This window comes from Tetrao urogallus, assembly GCF_951394365.1.
Source record: "Tetrao urogallus genome assembly, chromosome: 10".
Taxonomy (NCBI): domain Eukaryota; kingdom Metazoa; phylum Chordata; class Aves; order Galliformes; family Phasianidae; genus Tetrao; species Tetrao urogallus.
Window position 1 is genome coordinate 5,506,856 of NC_136823.1, and position 16,366 is coordinate 5,523,221.

Sequence of the window (16,366 nt, forward strand, 5' to 3'; positions counted from 1 at the left end):
CAAGAGTTAAATCATTTTCTGCAGGTCTCACTATAGATATTTTTAAGTTTACTCGAATAAAGTGCTCCTACTTGGTATGCTTATTGGTATTTTTCTTTTTCTTTTTTTTTAAACTGATATCAGAGGAAATAAATATTCTTCTACTTACAGTAGAATCCAGTATAGAAATATTTGCTGTTCCTCTCTAAAAATGAATTTTATATTACATAGAATATACATGAGAGAAAGAAAGAAAGAATGAAGATGTTTACATAAAAATAACTCATAGGCTACATCACTGCTATGAGGTCTTCTCATTCAAAATCTCCAGATGCTTTGATTCATAAAAAACAGTAATTTCTTTTGAGTGAGATGAGCATTGGAGCTCATTTTCAAGGACAAATGAATATAAGAGCTTTTCACAAGAGAGAAGCACAGAACTACTGAATGTCAAACTGAAATGTATCCAATTTATCATGAAAGTTGAGGTTTCATCAAATAGACTGTCTCCCTAAGAACCATGCAGACAACTGAGCTTAGCCACATTATTACAGATATTGCCTCTGGCTTTAAAAATTGCAGGAGCATAAGCAAAACACTAGATTTTTGTTGGACTGTTGACAGCTAAGACTGAGAAAGCACTAGGGAATATTGGATTTATGCAGATTATAGCCGACATAAACAAAAAGGTGGCAGAAAATCCAAACTTCAATCCAGAATCTCTGCCTAATTCTGTCTGGATTTATATTTGAGTAGGTAGCAGACACAAAGGTAAGACCAAATCAGGAAAATATATGAAACAGTGGCTTAAATTACAGAAAACACTATAGTAGTCATTATTATCATATACTGAGTTCCAACTAATTGTACCACTGATTCAGCAACATTTACAATTTATTTGCTTTTTTTACAACCATTCCATTATTTACAAGTGTTCACAAAACACATTTGGTTAGATCTGGATTCTGACAACTATCAGTCTAACAGCAGTCTTTGCATGCTGACACCAGGCTATAACCTTCAGGACTAAACTCAACTCACAGCAATTTTATTCCTAAATTTAGAATCAAGTCCTGTCCAGCCTTTTGTTTTATACAATTTTTATTTTTTTATTTTTTTTTAATAAATAAAATCATGCAAAAACAGAGAAAAGACTTACACTGGTTCTCAAAAAGAAGAACTTGCATGCCATAGAGGGAAAAGGACTGTCGAAAGCTGTATGTAACAGAGTTCTTCTTCTTTTGAAATATCTTGGTCACCTAAAAGTTACCAAATAAATAATGTAAAATATCCCTTTTATCATGCATTTATAACCTTCCAGCAAAAATTAACTTCCTATTTCTTTCTTTTTCCATAATTCAACTTATGTATTTAATCTGCTGCTACTCCAGAAACAAAAAACTAGCTTTGAAGTACTGCTCTCTCATTAGAAGATTCAATATTTTATCCAGATGCAAAGCCTGTGTTTTCTGTTCTCCAGGACTCTACTTTTCTACATTCAAGAAGAAAAAAGCCTCACTTTTATTCTACACTGCACATGTTAGGAAAAACATATATTTTTTTAAATCATCCTTTTAAAGAAATTAACTGCTACCACACTTTCCTTCATGCTTTCTTCTCAGTTTGACTACAGACAGCCCATTGGTATGGACTTCTCAACCCAAGTTTAATTCTTAGCCCTTCTCTCACCTGCAGTGTGATCTTCCAAGCCTCTTCCACTTGTGCACCTCCAAATATTGTCTCACACCATCTCATCCAATGAAGCCATTTTTACCCTGTCATCCTATCTGAACAAAAGCTCCAAGGTCTGTGGAAACCTTTACTTTTTGCTACAACACAAGTAACATAACCCTACTTACATCAGTTCTGGGGTTCTCCTAAGTAGTGAAGGGAATGACTCTCCAATATCAAGAGATTGATTTTTAATAGTTCTTTCTAACTTTTGCTTTTTCCATAGTATTTTACTAAAACTAACAAATCTCTTCTACACTACCTACAGAAAATTCTGATAAAATTACAGGCATCTAAGTAGATAATAAAAATGAACAAGAAGTTAGCAGCCTGAAGATGACAGCACTTTACCAATTCACATCCAAACTCACATTTATATATCCTATTCCTGTTTCAGTGAATAAACGTGCTTGGCTCATACAACGTCCACAACAACCACAGAAATACATAATTTTGTTTTTCTGCAAGTAACTGGAATTCATTATTTATTGAAGGGAGACATTCCGTAGAGATACAGTTAAGCTAGAGGTTATTTTTGTTCTTTATAATAAGAGCTATTGTTTCAAAGTACTTTCTTATGCTCTACTGCAGTAATCAATAAAAGGCTTCCGTTTAAAAATAATTTATATATAGTGAACAAAAGTAAGAAAATTAAGAAGAAAAATTAAGAAGAAAATTAAGAATTAAAAAGTAAGAAAAGCAAGAAAAAAATATTAATCATTCTGAGATTGCAGGATTTCAGAGTAAAAGATATTTATTTCTAGGAATGTTCATGCACTTATTGCTGCTGACTTCACAGACAGAGGCATTTCTGAATACCACACTAGAGGTCTTTTCAACCCCAGAGATAGTAAAAGCATACACTGAAAAAAGAGAAGAAGCCATCTGTCCCCCAGAGTACTCCAGAAAAAAAAAGTGTTAGATCTTATAAGCAATAGGTAAAAATCCCATGAACAGCCCGGTGATAGTTCAGTAAAGGCCTCCCATATCAGAGTCCTTACTCCTACACAAAAGCATGGTGAGAATTACAGGCAAAATTTTGTTTCAGTGTAAGCACATGAACAGAATAAGTCTTGTAATATAATCAGGTTTAACACTGAGTAAAAAGGAAAAACATCAGTCCTCTCTGAATCTTAGCATTAGCAAAGGTAATCTTACAAAACAAAATGAAGCAAGACCCCCTGAAACTGAAAATACATACCACAAGAAGGTCATTAAATAAAAATATTTCTCGCTGGTGCAACCCAAGCTTCTGAGGTTTATTCGGATCAGGAACTTCAAAGAGTCTACAGTAGCAAACAAGCCTTCGGTGGGGTAGGGAGAGGACCTATGGTAATACAAAAGTTCATGGTTACTATAGCAATATTTAGCCAAAGAAGAGGACCTTTCATACAGGGAGTCTTTTATGAATAATTCAAATATCTTTTACCTCTAAGCTCATTACACTTTTTCAATAAAAGAGGAACAATGCCAAAAAAAGATTTCTATGCTACAAACTGCATGACATTCAAACTTCAAGAACACTCTTACATCAATTCTAACAGCCTGCATTTGGATGCCAGTGGAAGGCTCATTAGGGGTAGATCCTTACTTTGTGAAAACAATAAAACCTTAACAGAACTCAAGATTAAGCTCACAGCACATTTTATTTGCTGCTTTCCTGATCATTTTTACATATCAATACAGGAAACAAATTCAGCTTCTGTGAGATGACAAATTTAGCAACATTGTAGATTACTTTTTGTCAGCCACTGAGTTAAGTCAGGTTTTTCATTCCCTGACACAAAGGAAAAGGTGACATTAGGATAGTAAATGCACTTTCAGGATGGCTTGTTTTCTCACGCCAGCAACAAAACCAAGAATTATGTTCCATTTTTTTTATTAGAAATGCCTGCTGAACCTCTCGCCAAAGCTGTATTTTTCAGTCTAGTGAGACTTCACTTCTTTCAAATGCAAGAGATTATGCTTTGTTAACAATATTGAGAGTAACCCTTTAAATTTTCAAGTAGAGAATACTCTTCAGTAACTGGACGTATTTCATTTATATCTTGTATTTACTTATAATCCCTGATTCCGCATAGGAATGATGGCATTTAGTAGGAAAACAAAAGCAGTCAGACTATTAAAGCTGCTTCTTCCTCTATGTGAGCAGGAAAAAAGAGTAGAGTGGAAAAAACCTTAGTGTTTTTTATCTGCCCTTATTCCTGATTGTTGTCACTTCATATGATGACACTTCAATCATCCCTTCCAAATAAAATGACAGCTGCTATTAACAGACAAAATTTTAATAGCACTTAATTTATCTATGGCATTAGTTTAATTACTCATCCTCCCTGGACTTGCAAGGAAAAGGATTTAAAAAGTATACCTGATATTTTATAAAGAAGCCAATGTTGTGAAGAATGCTGGAGAAATCAATGGTTTCAGACTGACTATTCTGGTAATTGAACAGTTTATGGGGGTTCTCAATGAAAAGTAGCAGGAATAAAAGTTGCATGTCCTCATTGTTCCCTGCCTCCAGGTACATGGCAGACTTAAATTTGCTATTGCAACATAAAGGGTATCACCCACTCTATGGACTTGCAAACAACTACAGTGAGCTTGGTGTTGAAATTTAACTATAAAAAATGTTTTCACTCATAGCAATGGATGATCCTGTAAGATTCCCTTCCACCATACTTCACAAAGGTAACATCTGCCAGTTGGTTTTCACAATTCAGTGATACTCTTAGACATGCAACCATGAAACAAAGACAGAATAGAAAGCTAACTCTGAATGCTTTTAATTACTTACATGGCAAAAAAAAAGAAAAAAAAAAAGAAAAAAGTAAGAAATAGAAGGCAAACAAATGGAATTTTAAAGTAACCTCCCTGGATTGTCCTGAGTGAAGATGTTAACATGCAGCACATTATATTGATAAAATCATAATTGATTAAAACAAATCATTAGGATCAAGTTTGCAGAAGCTATCAGATTTCAGAATACTACATTCACTCCTTGACTATTTTTTTTCTCTTTATACGTTTGTTCTTTTAATTTAGAACTACCACCAATACTGCTATCATGAAATGAAAGTAAGTGAAATACCATGTTAGAAGAAGAGTTTCAGAAATACTATTTTATGCATTCATATATTTTAGTTTTAGAGATGTTATTGAACATGTCTATCTGGAATCGGAAATCAGTATCTTCTGTGTAGATCCACCTCTCACAGGAGAACAGTTAACATAAATTGCAAATATCTTTCTAGAACATCATACAATATCGAAATGGACAAGAAATAACAAATAATAGACACACTGGAAACCAGATGGAAAGGTGAGATACAGCTGTAAATTTGCTTGCTTGTTTACTTATTCTTTACTGGCTATTTAATGCCTATGGAGATTACAGCATTTGAAATAACAAAATGAGCACTATAAACTGCAGGCAGTAAATTAAAGAGTATAGCTGGTAAACATATTTGTAAGGAAATCTTCATACTTTGCAGAGTTATTACAATAACTGAAAAAAATTTGCTTGATAGAAGCCCAATTTTTGAAAATGCTAAAATGTAACAGAGTGCATCATCACCAGTTAAAACAACTACAAGCTTTGAATGAGTACAAGAAAAATACCTACACAACCAAGTCCATGATGCAGAGATCCAATCTACAGTAGAAAGACATATACAAGTTCATTAAACTTCAGAGAAACACAGTACTGTATCATAGCAAGTAAATACGTCATGGTCTTACTATGACTAAATGCCTATAAAGTGAAAACAAATATTTCTATCAATAAAGACTACTGGCTATTTCCTATATTTTCTTTCACACAGTTAAAAGGATCTCAATAGAAGATCCTTGATCCTAGGACTCCATCGCAGCACTGTTTTTCCCCACAGCAAAGCACGAGGCACCTCAGGTTACTCAAAACCAGTATTAGAACTCCTTGGACCTGATTTCCAGGTATGTTCTCAGAAAAATGACATGATCTCCTCTTACAATTACCAGCTCACTGAGCTAGCTGCAAAACTCAGAAAAGTGTGCATATGAAGTTCTCTGCCACCCTTTGTAAACTCTGGAGCCATAACTGATAGCATAAATGTTGAAATATGATTCTCCATAACATCACGTTTTACTGAGAGAAAATGTTGGAAAAAATATCTTAAATCGAGTTCATGATTTGGAATATCATCATTCACAAGTATCAGACTAAAACTGATTCTAAAACTAAAGATTCATCTGCACTGAATACCTGAATACTCCAAAATAAAAAAACAATCATAATAATTTATTATTTTGTCATTTTCAACTTTCTGCTTTTTAATAAGCAATTTATACATCTAAGCAACATAATTATGTGTTCTCCTATACTGTGCATTGCCCTACATCTCCCTACTATGTACTAAGTTACATTCTGGGCAAAGACTTACAGGTTTCTTTCCTACTATGAGTTTTTCAACCTTCTGGACTTGGGATACATGATCCTCATTTGTCTTCAGCTCCCGCTTGCGGATCCGCTCATAAATCCCAATCAGCATTTCTCTTGGGATATCTTCACCATCATCCACACCTACAGAATCCAACAGTTTATGATCAATTGGTTTCGACTCATAGCTGTTGGACATCTCCCGTGATGTTCCTGGGCCCGCCTTACCCAAGTGGCCCCAGTCATGTTACTGAGTACCGACGCACTGAATTTTGCCCATATGCTTGCTATCTCCATACAACAAGGCATTGATTGAAATCAAACTATTGGGTTTATTTTTTTAATTTTTATATCATTACTCCAAAACTAATTCCTAAAAAGGCTAATTTCCAATATAGATTATTTCCTTTTTTTCTTTACTTTTCCTCTGCTTTCCTATTAAAGCTCTAACAAATAAAGTAACTCTTTAGATATTAAAATGTCCTTCTACCTCAGAACAGTATAACCTCTGCCCCAGTATTACTCAACACTGCTCAGATTCATTTCTACAAGACAGCCTTATAAATAACCAGTAAAATTAATTTAACCAGTATTTCCTGTATGATTTCAAAATTAATTAAGTTAGCCTGGAAAAAAACAGATCAACAGAAGGGCCTATTTACAACGTCACTGTTTAGCACTGTGTGACTGTCATCAGCACATCAGCATACAAGCATCCCAATAAATGCCTGAAAGTTGAAAGCTTGATCATGCGTTTTTAACAGCAGTGGAAGGAGTCTGATTTCAGTAAGTGACCGAAAGGTAGCACTTCTGGCACAGGGACATGCATATATATTTTTTTTTCTCACACTAGTTTTAAAGCAATAACCTACTGCTTCCCAGTCAGAAGGCAAAATACAATATTTTGTCACCAGGTGGAACAATTGCTGCCACAGAAAAATACTGTGATAAAATATGGTTTCTTTGCAACAAGGAAAAATGGCTTCTCTTTCACACCTGCAAATGTCCCACAGATCACCCTTGGAGATCATGGCATTTAAAGCTAGAAGTGAGGAAGTGAAAAATACCTACTATAATGAATTGCTGACATGTATGTTGGAGTTTAGAGAGACCATACTGCTCCCAATGCAACAAATACGATTGTAGTATTACCCTATCAAATGAATATCAGATGAATACCAGGTCATTCTTAAATCTTTGTGAACTTATGTTAAAATCTCAATGCTTACTTAAATTTTGCTAAGCTAGTGCACCTGCTAAGAACAGATTGTTCATTACTGTCTTACATAAATCTAGGGGAATAACATCACCAAACAGGACCTTATTTTCAAGATATGAAACTCCAGAACATTACAAGTATTTTATTTTCACTAGCATTAAAATTATACTGGATGTGTAATGTGCACTCCTGAACACCAACTGTCATATACCTGAGAGTATATCTTCTCATGCTTCTCATGCAGAGCAACTTAGTTCTGTCTTTCTGTCATTTGTTCCACTTCTGGGTATCACTGAGAGAATGGCTGTTAAACAGTACATCAACACTTGCTGATGCCTGCAATAGCTGGCCTGTTTTTATACAATGCTGTTGCATTCACTGTTGCTAAGAGAAGAGATGTGCACAAAGTTGTGCTTATTGTGTGCTTGAATGCAGAGGGAGGAGGAAGGCAGTGTTACAATGACTTGTGTTAAAATGCGATTTTTCTGGGCTGCACATGAACACATGGTAATGGAACTACAATGAAAGCTTCTCTTTCCCTACAGACACAAACTACCTTAAAAAACAAAAACAAAAACAAAAAAAAAACACCCAACATCTGAGTTGCAATAAAGCAACTGTTGATAAAGTAAATGTTATCTGAACACCCAGAAACAACAGAAGGTATCCTATCTCATGCATGATCTTCCTTAGCTGTACTGTGACAATTTCCTTTTAGACAAAGCTGAGCTCTTACTTCATAAAAATCTATTCTTTTTTTTTTTTTTTTTTACCAGGAAGTAAGGTATAAAGAGCTGAGATACAGACATGGAATAAAAAATGTTTGGCAATGTAATTACAGATTTAGGTGTGCCATAGGCTGAAAAATAGTTCAATTATCAGAGAACATACCAGTGAAGACGCTGAAGAAATTTATGTACTATTTACTATGTACCTTTCAGGAAGGTTTTGAAGTCGTGATTCAGAACTAAATTTATATATTTGTAAACATGCATGTGCATATTCTTTGCAGAGTGTCTTCACTGCAACAGAATTTATTTATCTTCATTCCTGTGCACAGAAGTTGCTATCTTTATGAGTTGTCCTTGGACTTTGTAAAGGGTTTAAGCATGGCAAATTTCAATTGCATTTAAAAATTTGAGGCACTGGATAGTTCTGAATACATGGTAACAGTCACTTTTCGGCTACACTGAAAGAACTGAGAATAAAAGGGCTGCCAATACATCTCCTCAAGAAAGGCAAGATACAAGTGACAAAACACTACATGTTTAGTTCTGTTTTCAGTATTGCAAAAATGTCTAAAACCTGTGCAAATGATGGTGATTTTCAAAATCAGGAGAAATCAGCAGAAACCAACCCCCTGCATTTTGCTTTTTCCTGGAAGATACATGGTATCCTTCCAGTGACAGTTAAAGGGAAAAACAATGACCACTGTGGTTAGAGTTGGCTCACCCCTTAGGTTCTTGACAAAATCTTCTAGCTTCATTTTGCGTTCCGGTTTCACATTTGGGCTGTACATATCTGTGTTCAGCAGTATAATGGCAAAAGCTAGAATGAAGATGGTATCAGGATTCCTGAACTGTCTCACAACTCCTGGATTGCAGATGCAGTAACGCTGGCTATAAAAAAGGAGAGAGGAGAAAGCCTTCAGTGCTATGAATTAATATTAGAATTTCACCACATAAACCAACTGCTATGTTCCAGAAGCTGTGTAATTATTCATGCTCTATGCATACATTTTGTTTTCCATCCACATATATTTTTCCATCCACTATATTTTTATAGGCCTATCCTACAATTCTGGAAGGCTTTTGGCTTTTACTGCCTTTTTAACTCGTCTTCTTAGTACAGACCCTGAGCTCCAATAACTTCAACTTTTTTATTTTCAGTAACGCTCACTGACACCAGTTGAGAACACAGCATTGATTTTAGCTCACTGCTGATTTACATCTGCCCGGCATTAATAAATTAATACTCTTTATTCTGCCATTGTTAGAATTATTAACGAAAGGTTAAAAGCATATAAACTCTAAGAAGTAAATGGCCATATAATTTCACTCAAAAAATGCAAATATTGTATGCAAATACATTGATAAAGACATTAAAAAATACCTTGAATTTCTTTTCAACTGATGCATGAAAACTTTCAGTTACAGAGCCTTCCTCGTTAGTGCAAATAATTTACATGACCAGCACTAGCAAACAAAGCTTCCAGTAAGTTTTTATACTTAGTGAAACCACCACAAACAACACGCTGTATTTGAGACTGTCCATGACTCACAAGGACAGTGCAAATAAGCAGAGAAATAACTTAGACTCAATTTCCCCACCTCTCCAGTCTGACAGTTAGACAATAGCAAGTTCCTCGTGACTGAATAATTTATTTCAGTGTCATACCTAAAGGCTTCAATGAGCCGTTCTACTTTCTGGGCTTCTCCTTGAACACGGATATGAGCCTGAAATTTCCTGAGTGCTTCATCCAGTTCCATTGTTGAGAAGTCCATCTCATCCACAACACAACTAGGATAAAAACATATTGCCACTGAGTCATTGCATTTCCAACAGTACAGCACCAAAGGTAAGATCTTGAGACCAAAAAGTCCTTTCAAACTTCATGGAGTTTTTTGAAACCCTCAGCAGCAACTGCAGTAACTGCAGGTGAACTATGAAGGAAGGATTGCAAAGAACAGATCAATGAGAAAGTGCACCTGGAAGGAGGCCCTTAGTTGTGGTTTTTTCTTTCTTTTTTTTCCATTAAGCAGCAGAGTTGCTAGAATGACAACTGTCTGACTAATCAAAGCAACATGTCATTGTCAGGAATAATTACTGGATTTATGCTTCCTGCCCAATCAATAATTATTAGCCAGTGTTTATAATAAAGAGCTTATATTTTTTGAAATATCAACTTTTGCAGCTAGCACAATCACCTGTACCAAATGGTTGTATCTAGGAACATTCTTATATACTGAACAAAAAAATTAATCTTAATACACATCTACTATTGCTGTAATTCTCATCTCCCCATCATTTGCCATGTCTTTCAGGTAACTTTTATGGAAAAAATAATTACTTCCTTGCTCTGAAAATACAGTGCTGATCAAAAATAAAAAGGAACCAGTTAAATATAATCAACAATGCAAACTGTGCCATTCCAACACTTTGTTTAAAGACTGCTTTAAAATTGCAGGCTTATGAATTTCCTTTGGTTAAACTTTGCTCATAGTTTTTAAATAATCAGATATGAATCACTGCAAGTAACAGCACTGTAGTGCAGAAACCACAGAAAGCAAGCACAATCTGGTTTTAAAAGCCTTTCCTTAAATCTATAGCTATACAATGACAAATTTGAATAGCTCACACTGTTTTTTCTAATAATATTGTAGCTAATGTAGATTAATACTGAAGCAATTTATTCACTTGTATATGTTTTCTTTTATGTTGAAGTGCAGGGAAACAAACAAGGTTGGTATTTCTCACGCCCTTTGCAATCCACACCTAAAAACCTATTATCAATTCTGCAATAATGTTCATATTCTTCTCACCTATTGTAAGACCTCTAACACTTTCAAAAGCTCTTTCTTCCATCAAAGATGAATAACAAATGTGCAGGCAAGCTGGAATCCAACTGTAGTACAATCAGAACAGTTAAGAAAAATGCTGGCCAGCAGCACAACAGGAAGGGATTTAACCTTCATAACATGAACTGCAGAATCAGCAGGTACTCCATTCTTAACTGGAATCAGTTAAGATTCTGCAAATATTTCAAAACAGCAAACAAAACTTTTCTAGTGTCCATGTAACGACAAAAAAAAGGCAGGGGGGAACAAATTATTTGGTTAGATCCACATCGAGTGAAACAGCAGAAATAATATATCACTATTACACACTTGTTAAATTTGTTGAATTTTTGTTAAAAATGGTTAACAAAACGAGAACCTTTGAAAACAATATCATAATACTAATGGTGATGAAGAGAATGTGATCAAAAGGACTTCAGACACTGCAGGACTTCCTAGTTGTGTAGGTATTGCAGGTAAGAATATGTGTTTTAAGTGAACACTCATCAAATAAGTCAACTTTTTAAAATTATTATTATTTCTGCTCTACTCTGTATATAAGGATAGGAAATTAATGACCAAACTGCTCAAGCTTAGTCTTCTGGTTCAGGTTTTTTTTTTTGTTTTTTTTACAACACAAACAGATTTTATTTATCTAATCTTTTGAAAAAGAACAGTTTGCACAGAACTTGTCAACATATGCCTGTACTCACTAAAATCCCTGTTTATCTAGCACTTAAGCCATTTGGCTGTAATAGTTATTTTCATGTTCTGTTACTGATGAGCCTTATGTAGCATACAGTATTATTTTGTTTTGTTCAGTAAATAATAATGATAATGATGATTATGATAATAATAATAATAATAATAAATTGTTGTTGTTATTATTATTATTATCATCATCATCATCATCATCATCATCTTGAGCAACCTGGTCTGGAGGAAGGTGTCCTTGTTTATAGAGGGTCTTGGAACTAGATGATCTTAGAGATCCCTTCCAACCCAAATCATTCTATGATTAGAGAGACTGAGTAAGGAAAAAGAGTTAGAAATAACATACTCTAACACCAGTGAAGTTAAAGCAGAAATTTGGAGAAATGTAGGCAACTACTGAATATATAAATCCTTGTAAATATCTTTCTGAATCTATAAAGGAAATTATGACTTAGCTGCGGAGCAAAGAAATAAATATTTGTTTCTGTGCATGTTTTCTTTTTGATCCTTAGAGTTTGGTTTCCTCCTCCCTCCCTCAGAACAATATCCAGAGAGGTGTGCAAAACACGCAGTGCAAAACTACCTCTACCCTGATGAAACATCTTATTGTAGCCTAAAACATGCTTGGTGCTCCCTACATGCAGTACTCACTCTAATACATCTCGGTTGAACTGCTTCTGTCGATTTCCCAAGAACTCTCCAATCATTTGTCGGCTGAGACCTTTTCTTTGCAGGAGAAAGTGAGCAACCCCAACAGGAGTGTCGGGCACGAAACCTCGCTCAATTAGGTACTGGACTCCTTTTTCAGGTTTTCTGAGGAGAAATGAGAAGACAAAACAATATATATATATATTTTTTTCCATTGAATGCATCTGACTAGAACTTTATAGCCGTTTTCCTATCACTTCTGACCAACATATTACTACGGGCTCGTATAGTTTCAGGGTAATTGTAATCATGCCACAGAGCACGTGGTTTGCTGTTGATTACTTACTGGCTTTGAAACAGACCTTTGCATGCTTTTACACATTTCCTGTTCCATACCCTTTTCCAAAGAGAAGCTTTGTATGCTAGCTTCAGGCATGAAAGTCAGCACTTGTGAAAGGAAAAAACAAGCCCAAAGAACCCAGAAAGTAACAGAAGAACACCACTGACAACCTCAAACCTCTGCTCTCATAAGTTCAGCTAATCAAACAAAAACATCTGAAGAGGTATACCTTGCAAGCTAAGAAAACAAAAAATAAGGGGAAAAAAAAAGAAAAGTAATACATAAAAAAGCATTTAAGATAGCAGAGTTCCCATCTAATTTTGTCTTTTTTTTTGCCTTGTCCTTTACCTTACCAGAACTCTTACCCCCAGATTTACCTCCCTCAGACAAGCACCATCATATTTTCTGGAGTATTTTACATCTCTTCCTACCTCAGTTTCAGATTTAGCTGCGGTCATCTTCAGATCTCAAAGCATTTTACTCATTTTAACATGTTAAGCAGAGTTTGTTGGGGAGGAGAGTTGGGCAATGAAGTGATTTTGGGCAATAAAATATAATTCTTGTAAAGACAAACTCTGCTTATAGTATAAAGTGAGGTAAAACTCCCCTCACAGCATGCATTGTGCAGTGCGCTTTCCAGCAGCACGAGACAACACATAACCGTAAGTTCTCTTCAAGACAGTAAAGGAATGTTTTCACAGAATCAGTAATCCTATCACCATCTTTATTTTGCAAGAACTTATAATACAGTGCCCACCCTTAGAAATGAGTGACATGCACCACTTCTGCCTACTGAGAACAGAGTCGATCCTTCGATGTGGTGACTGCTGAGAGTCTTCCACGATCGGGAAAATTCCTAGCGATGGCTTGTTGATCACACATACAGGGAAGGTAAGAGCCTATGAATAGCAGTAGTGGAAACTGCATAAGCCGTGTAATTATTTTCAGATACATTAACTAATATAAAAAAAATCCTCTAAGCTCACACCTTACATAGCTGATGATACACATATTTACAGGACTTTTCACATTTACAGGACTGCCACACGTCCAAAACCAAGCTAAAAATCCAACTCAAAAGAATATATCAAAACGAATACAGGGAAAGGAAGAAAAAAAGAAACAACTAGTACAAAAAGATGTGGAAAAGAAATATTGAATTAAGGTTTTCAGATGCTGCATAAAAGGCTAAGGAATTTCTTAGAAACTGGTTAATAATACCTTTAGGATGGTTTAAAGTGGCATTTAGGGAAAAATAATGGGAAAACAAAAGTAATAAAATTTTGAAAATAGTTGATCAAAAGAGTGCATGTTTAAAAGCATGCTTTTTAGAGAGCACTGATCATGATCACAGCCAGTACAAATGGTAACCTTCATGTGTTTCTGAAGACACGTTGGGTCCCCAGCAATTACTGGAAATAGACATTTTTAAAGGAAAACACATTCCAGGAACGAAGATTACAGCAAAATCAGACACAAATACAATAGTATAAAATAGAAAAGGAAAAAGATTTAAAAAAAAAAAAAAAAAAAAAGCATCCCCCTTCTCCCCACACCAAGATAACAAACCCCTGCACATCACTGCTGTACCCTTTACTCCTTAAAATAACTTAAACATGAATATTTAGAAAATCTAAAATGTGCTGTAGTTACTAGAAGGAGATTACTTCTTTACTTACTCAGCAACTTATACACGTAGTACTGCAAGCATAACTTCAGGGGAAGCTCATATAACTTGCTGATTTACCTTTTGGCTAAGTCTTAGACATTTGTCTAAATCTGCTAAATCAGTAGCTTGTTGGGGGAGCAAAGATAGGTATGCTTAAGAGTTTTGCTAATGTAATTGATCAACAAAGCTTTTCTAAAAAGAATCTAAGTATTTAATAGCACAGGGTAGAAGAAAAGATGAAATAATGGGGTAGTACTACCAGTTGGTACATTCCCAAGAAATAAAACCAACCCCGCAGTCCATGAATGACTACATAAGGACTGTCAAAATCATGTAAACGCAGACACTGGTTTGACATTTCCTCTGCTTGAATTCTGTTTTCAGAGACGCTCAAGACATACCAGAGTTTAATAATACTACTGCACAGTAGATCATAAAAACATATAAGGAAACCAAGAAAGCCACCATCAGGACCAGATCCTCTCTTCAGGGTGGGCAGGAGAACAATGTGGGATGGCTGACCCACTTCCCAAGCTGGTGCAGCTGCCAACAGCTGTGCTCACACAACCCAGCAAGCAGTGTAGCAGCAGGGGCAGAGCACAGATTGCAGGTTAAGCCACAAAAGGATTCACTTAGAAATACCCATTTATGCTGCTGCCATTGGACATAAAGCAACACTAGATTCAAAAAGTTAGTGTTATTTGGAAAATATGGCTTCGTGTTATTCCAGATATTCAAAATGGTATCTTTCAAACTGTAGGAAATAATTAAAAACAAACTAAAATGCAGTGAATTTGGTAAAAGACAAGCTTTTAGCCAGGCTACAGATGGTAAGGATCAGCACTAACTTACCATTCACTGTCATCTACTAGACTTCGTGGTACAACCAGTCTTGATGCAAAACAACTTGAACTTAAGGGCTGTGGTCTGGTGAGTCTTTCAATGGCAGTGCCAGTACCAGCATCTGTCTCTTCTCTCATTCCCATTGCTAGCTCAAGATAAATTGAACTAGGAGAGAAAGTGTTTTTTTGTGTTTTTTTCTAATCCAGACAAGAACTTCACCTACCTGCACTTACAGCTGTGACAAAAAAGCCAGAGCACAGCTGCAGGGTCACTGCCTCACTTGTGGGGAACAGCAAACACTGTGTCTGAAAAAATAACTCAGCAAAACCACCTGCAAAGGTGTATAAAGCCTTCCCTGCTTTTGACTTGCTAGATACATAAGCATAGAAGCATCTCAAACCACATTAAATCTTTTATTTCCTTTTAAATACTCAGACAGCAAAGCTGTAAAATGGAAGCATTAAGAAACAAATGAGCACTGAAAACAGCTTGCCCAAGTCTATCTAATATCTAGCAATGCCAAAAGTACCTTTCAAGGTAAACTAAGACTTTATTCACACAATGGAAATAACCACAGACATACTGTTCAGCCACTGTTCAATCTTTTCAGGCTGCAGGGGGAGAATTTAATGCAGCTCCAAAGCAGGGGGAGAATTTAATGCAGCTCCAATGACAGCCCTCTGTTAGGAAAAAAAAAAAGAAAAAAAAAGAAAAAAAAAAAAAAGAAAGAAAATCTTCCTTGTCTTTAATACTAGAGACACTGTTCTGAAAATATTTACAGTTCTCAAATACTAAGCATTAGCTTCTAACTAAAATCCAAGGATGGCTCTTTTAATTGAAAGAACCTAAGGCTTCTCTTGGTTACATTTAATAAATCAGTGCTTTTTTAAAATTGCAGCTGTGAGAGTAACAAACGGACTGAACATTCTCCTGTTTGGCAGGCAGCTACATTTTGTTCCCATGGCCGTATTTCTTCACTTTTGTTAAATACTCTACTGCTGCTGCAGTGACTCTAAGAGAAGCACTAAGCCCGTTTTACACCTTCTGAGAGAGAAGAAAAGCTATATACTTCAAATACTACCAACATTAGTACCAAGACAAGCTGTCAAAGTTCGCTCAACCATGCAGCAAGGCAAGAAAGAGACTGATCGGAAAAAAATTTAGAGAAATGGATGGTATCTTCCTCATGTTACACAACTGGGCAATGAAGAGGAAGAAGAATTAGATGTACACTGCATCTTCTGGTAATTTT

General features: G+C 35.5%; 1 protein-coding gene across 3 annotated transcripts in view; it reads right to left on the bottom strand.

The window, feature by feature from the left end:
- The window catches only part of IQSEC1 (IQ motif and Sec7 domain ArfGEF 1), a gene marked incomplete at both ends in the record, with an annotated part of 310,805 nt that overhangs the window by 12,429 nt on the left and 282,010 nt on the right, over positions 1-16,366 (bottom strand). For all 3 annotated transcript variants that reach the window (XM_079540445.1, XM_079540444.1, XM_079540446.1), the window contains 7 exons: positions 1,139-1,238; positions 2,912-3,037; positions 5,333-5,362; positions 6,129-6,268; positions 8,796-8,962; positions 9,741-9,863; positions 12,266-12,427. In XM_079540445.1, coding sequence (XP_079396571.1) covers positions 1,139-1,238; positions 2,912-3,037; positions 5,333-5,362; positions 6,129-6,268; positions 8,796-8,962; positions 9,741-9,863; positions 12,266-12,427 — 848 coding nt within the window. The remainder of the gene's footprint in view (positions 1-1,138; positions 1,239-2,911; positions 3,038-5,332; positions 5,363-6,128; positions 6,269-8,795; positions 8,963-9,740; positions 9,864-12,265; positions 12,428-16,366) is intronic.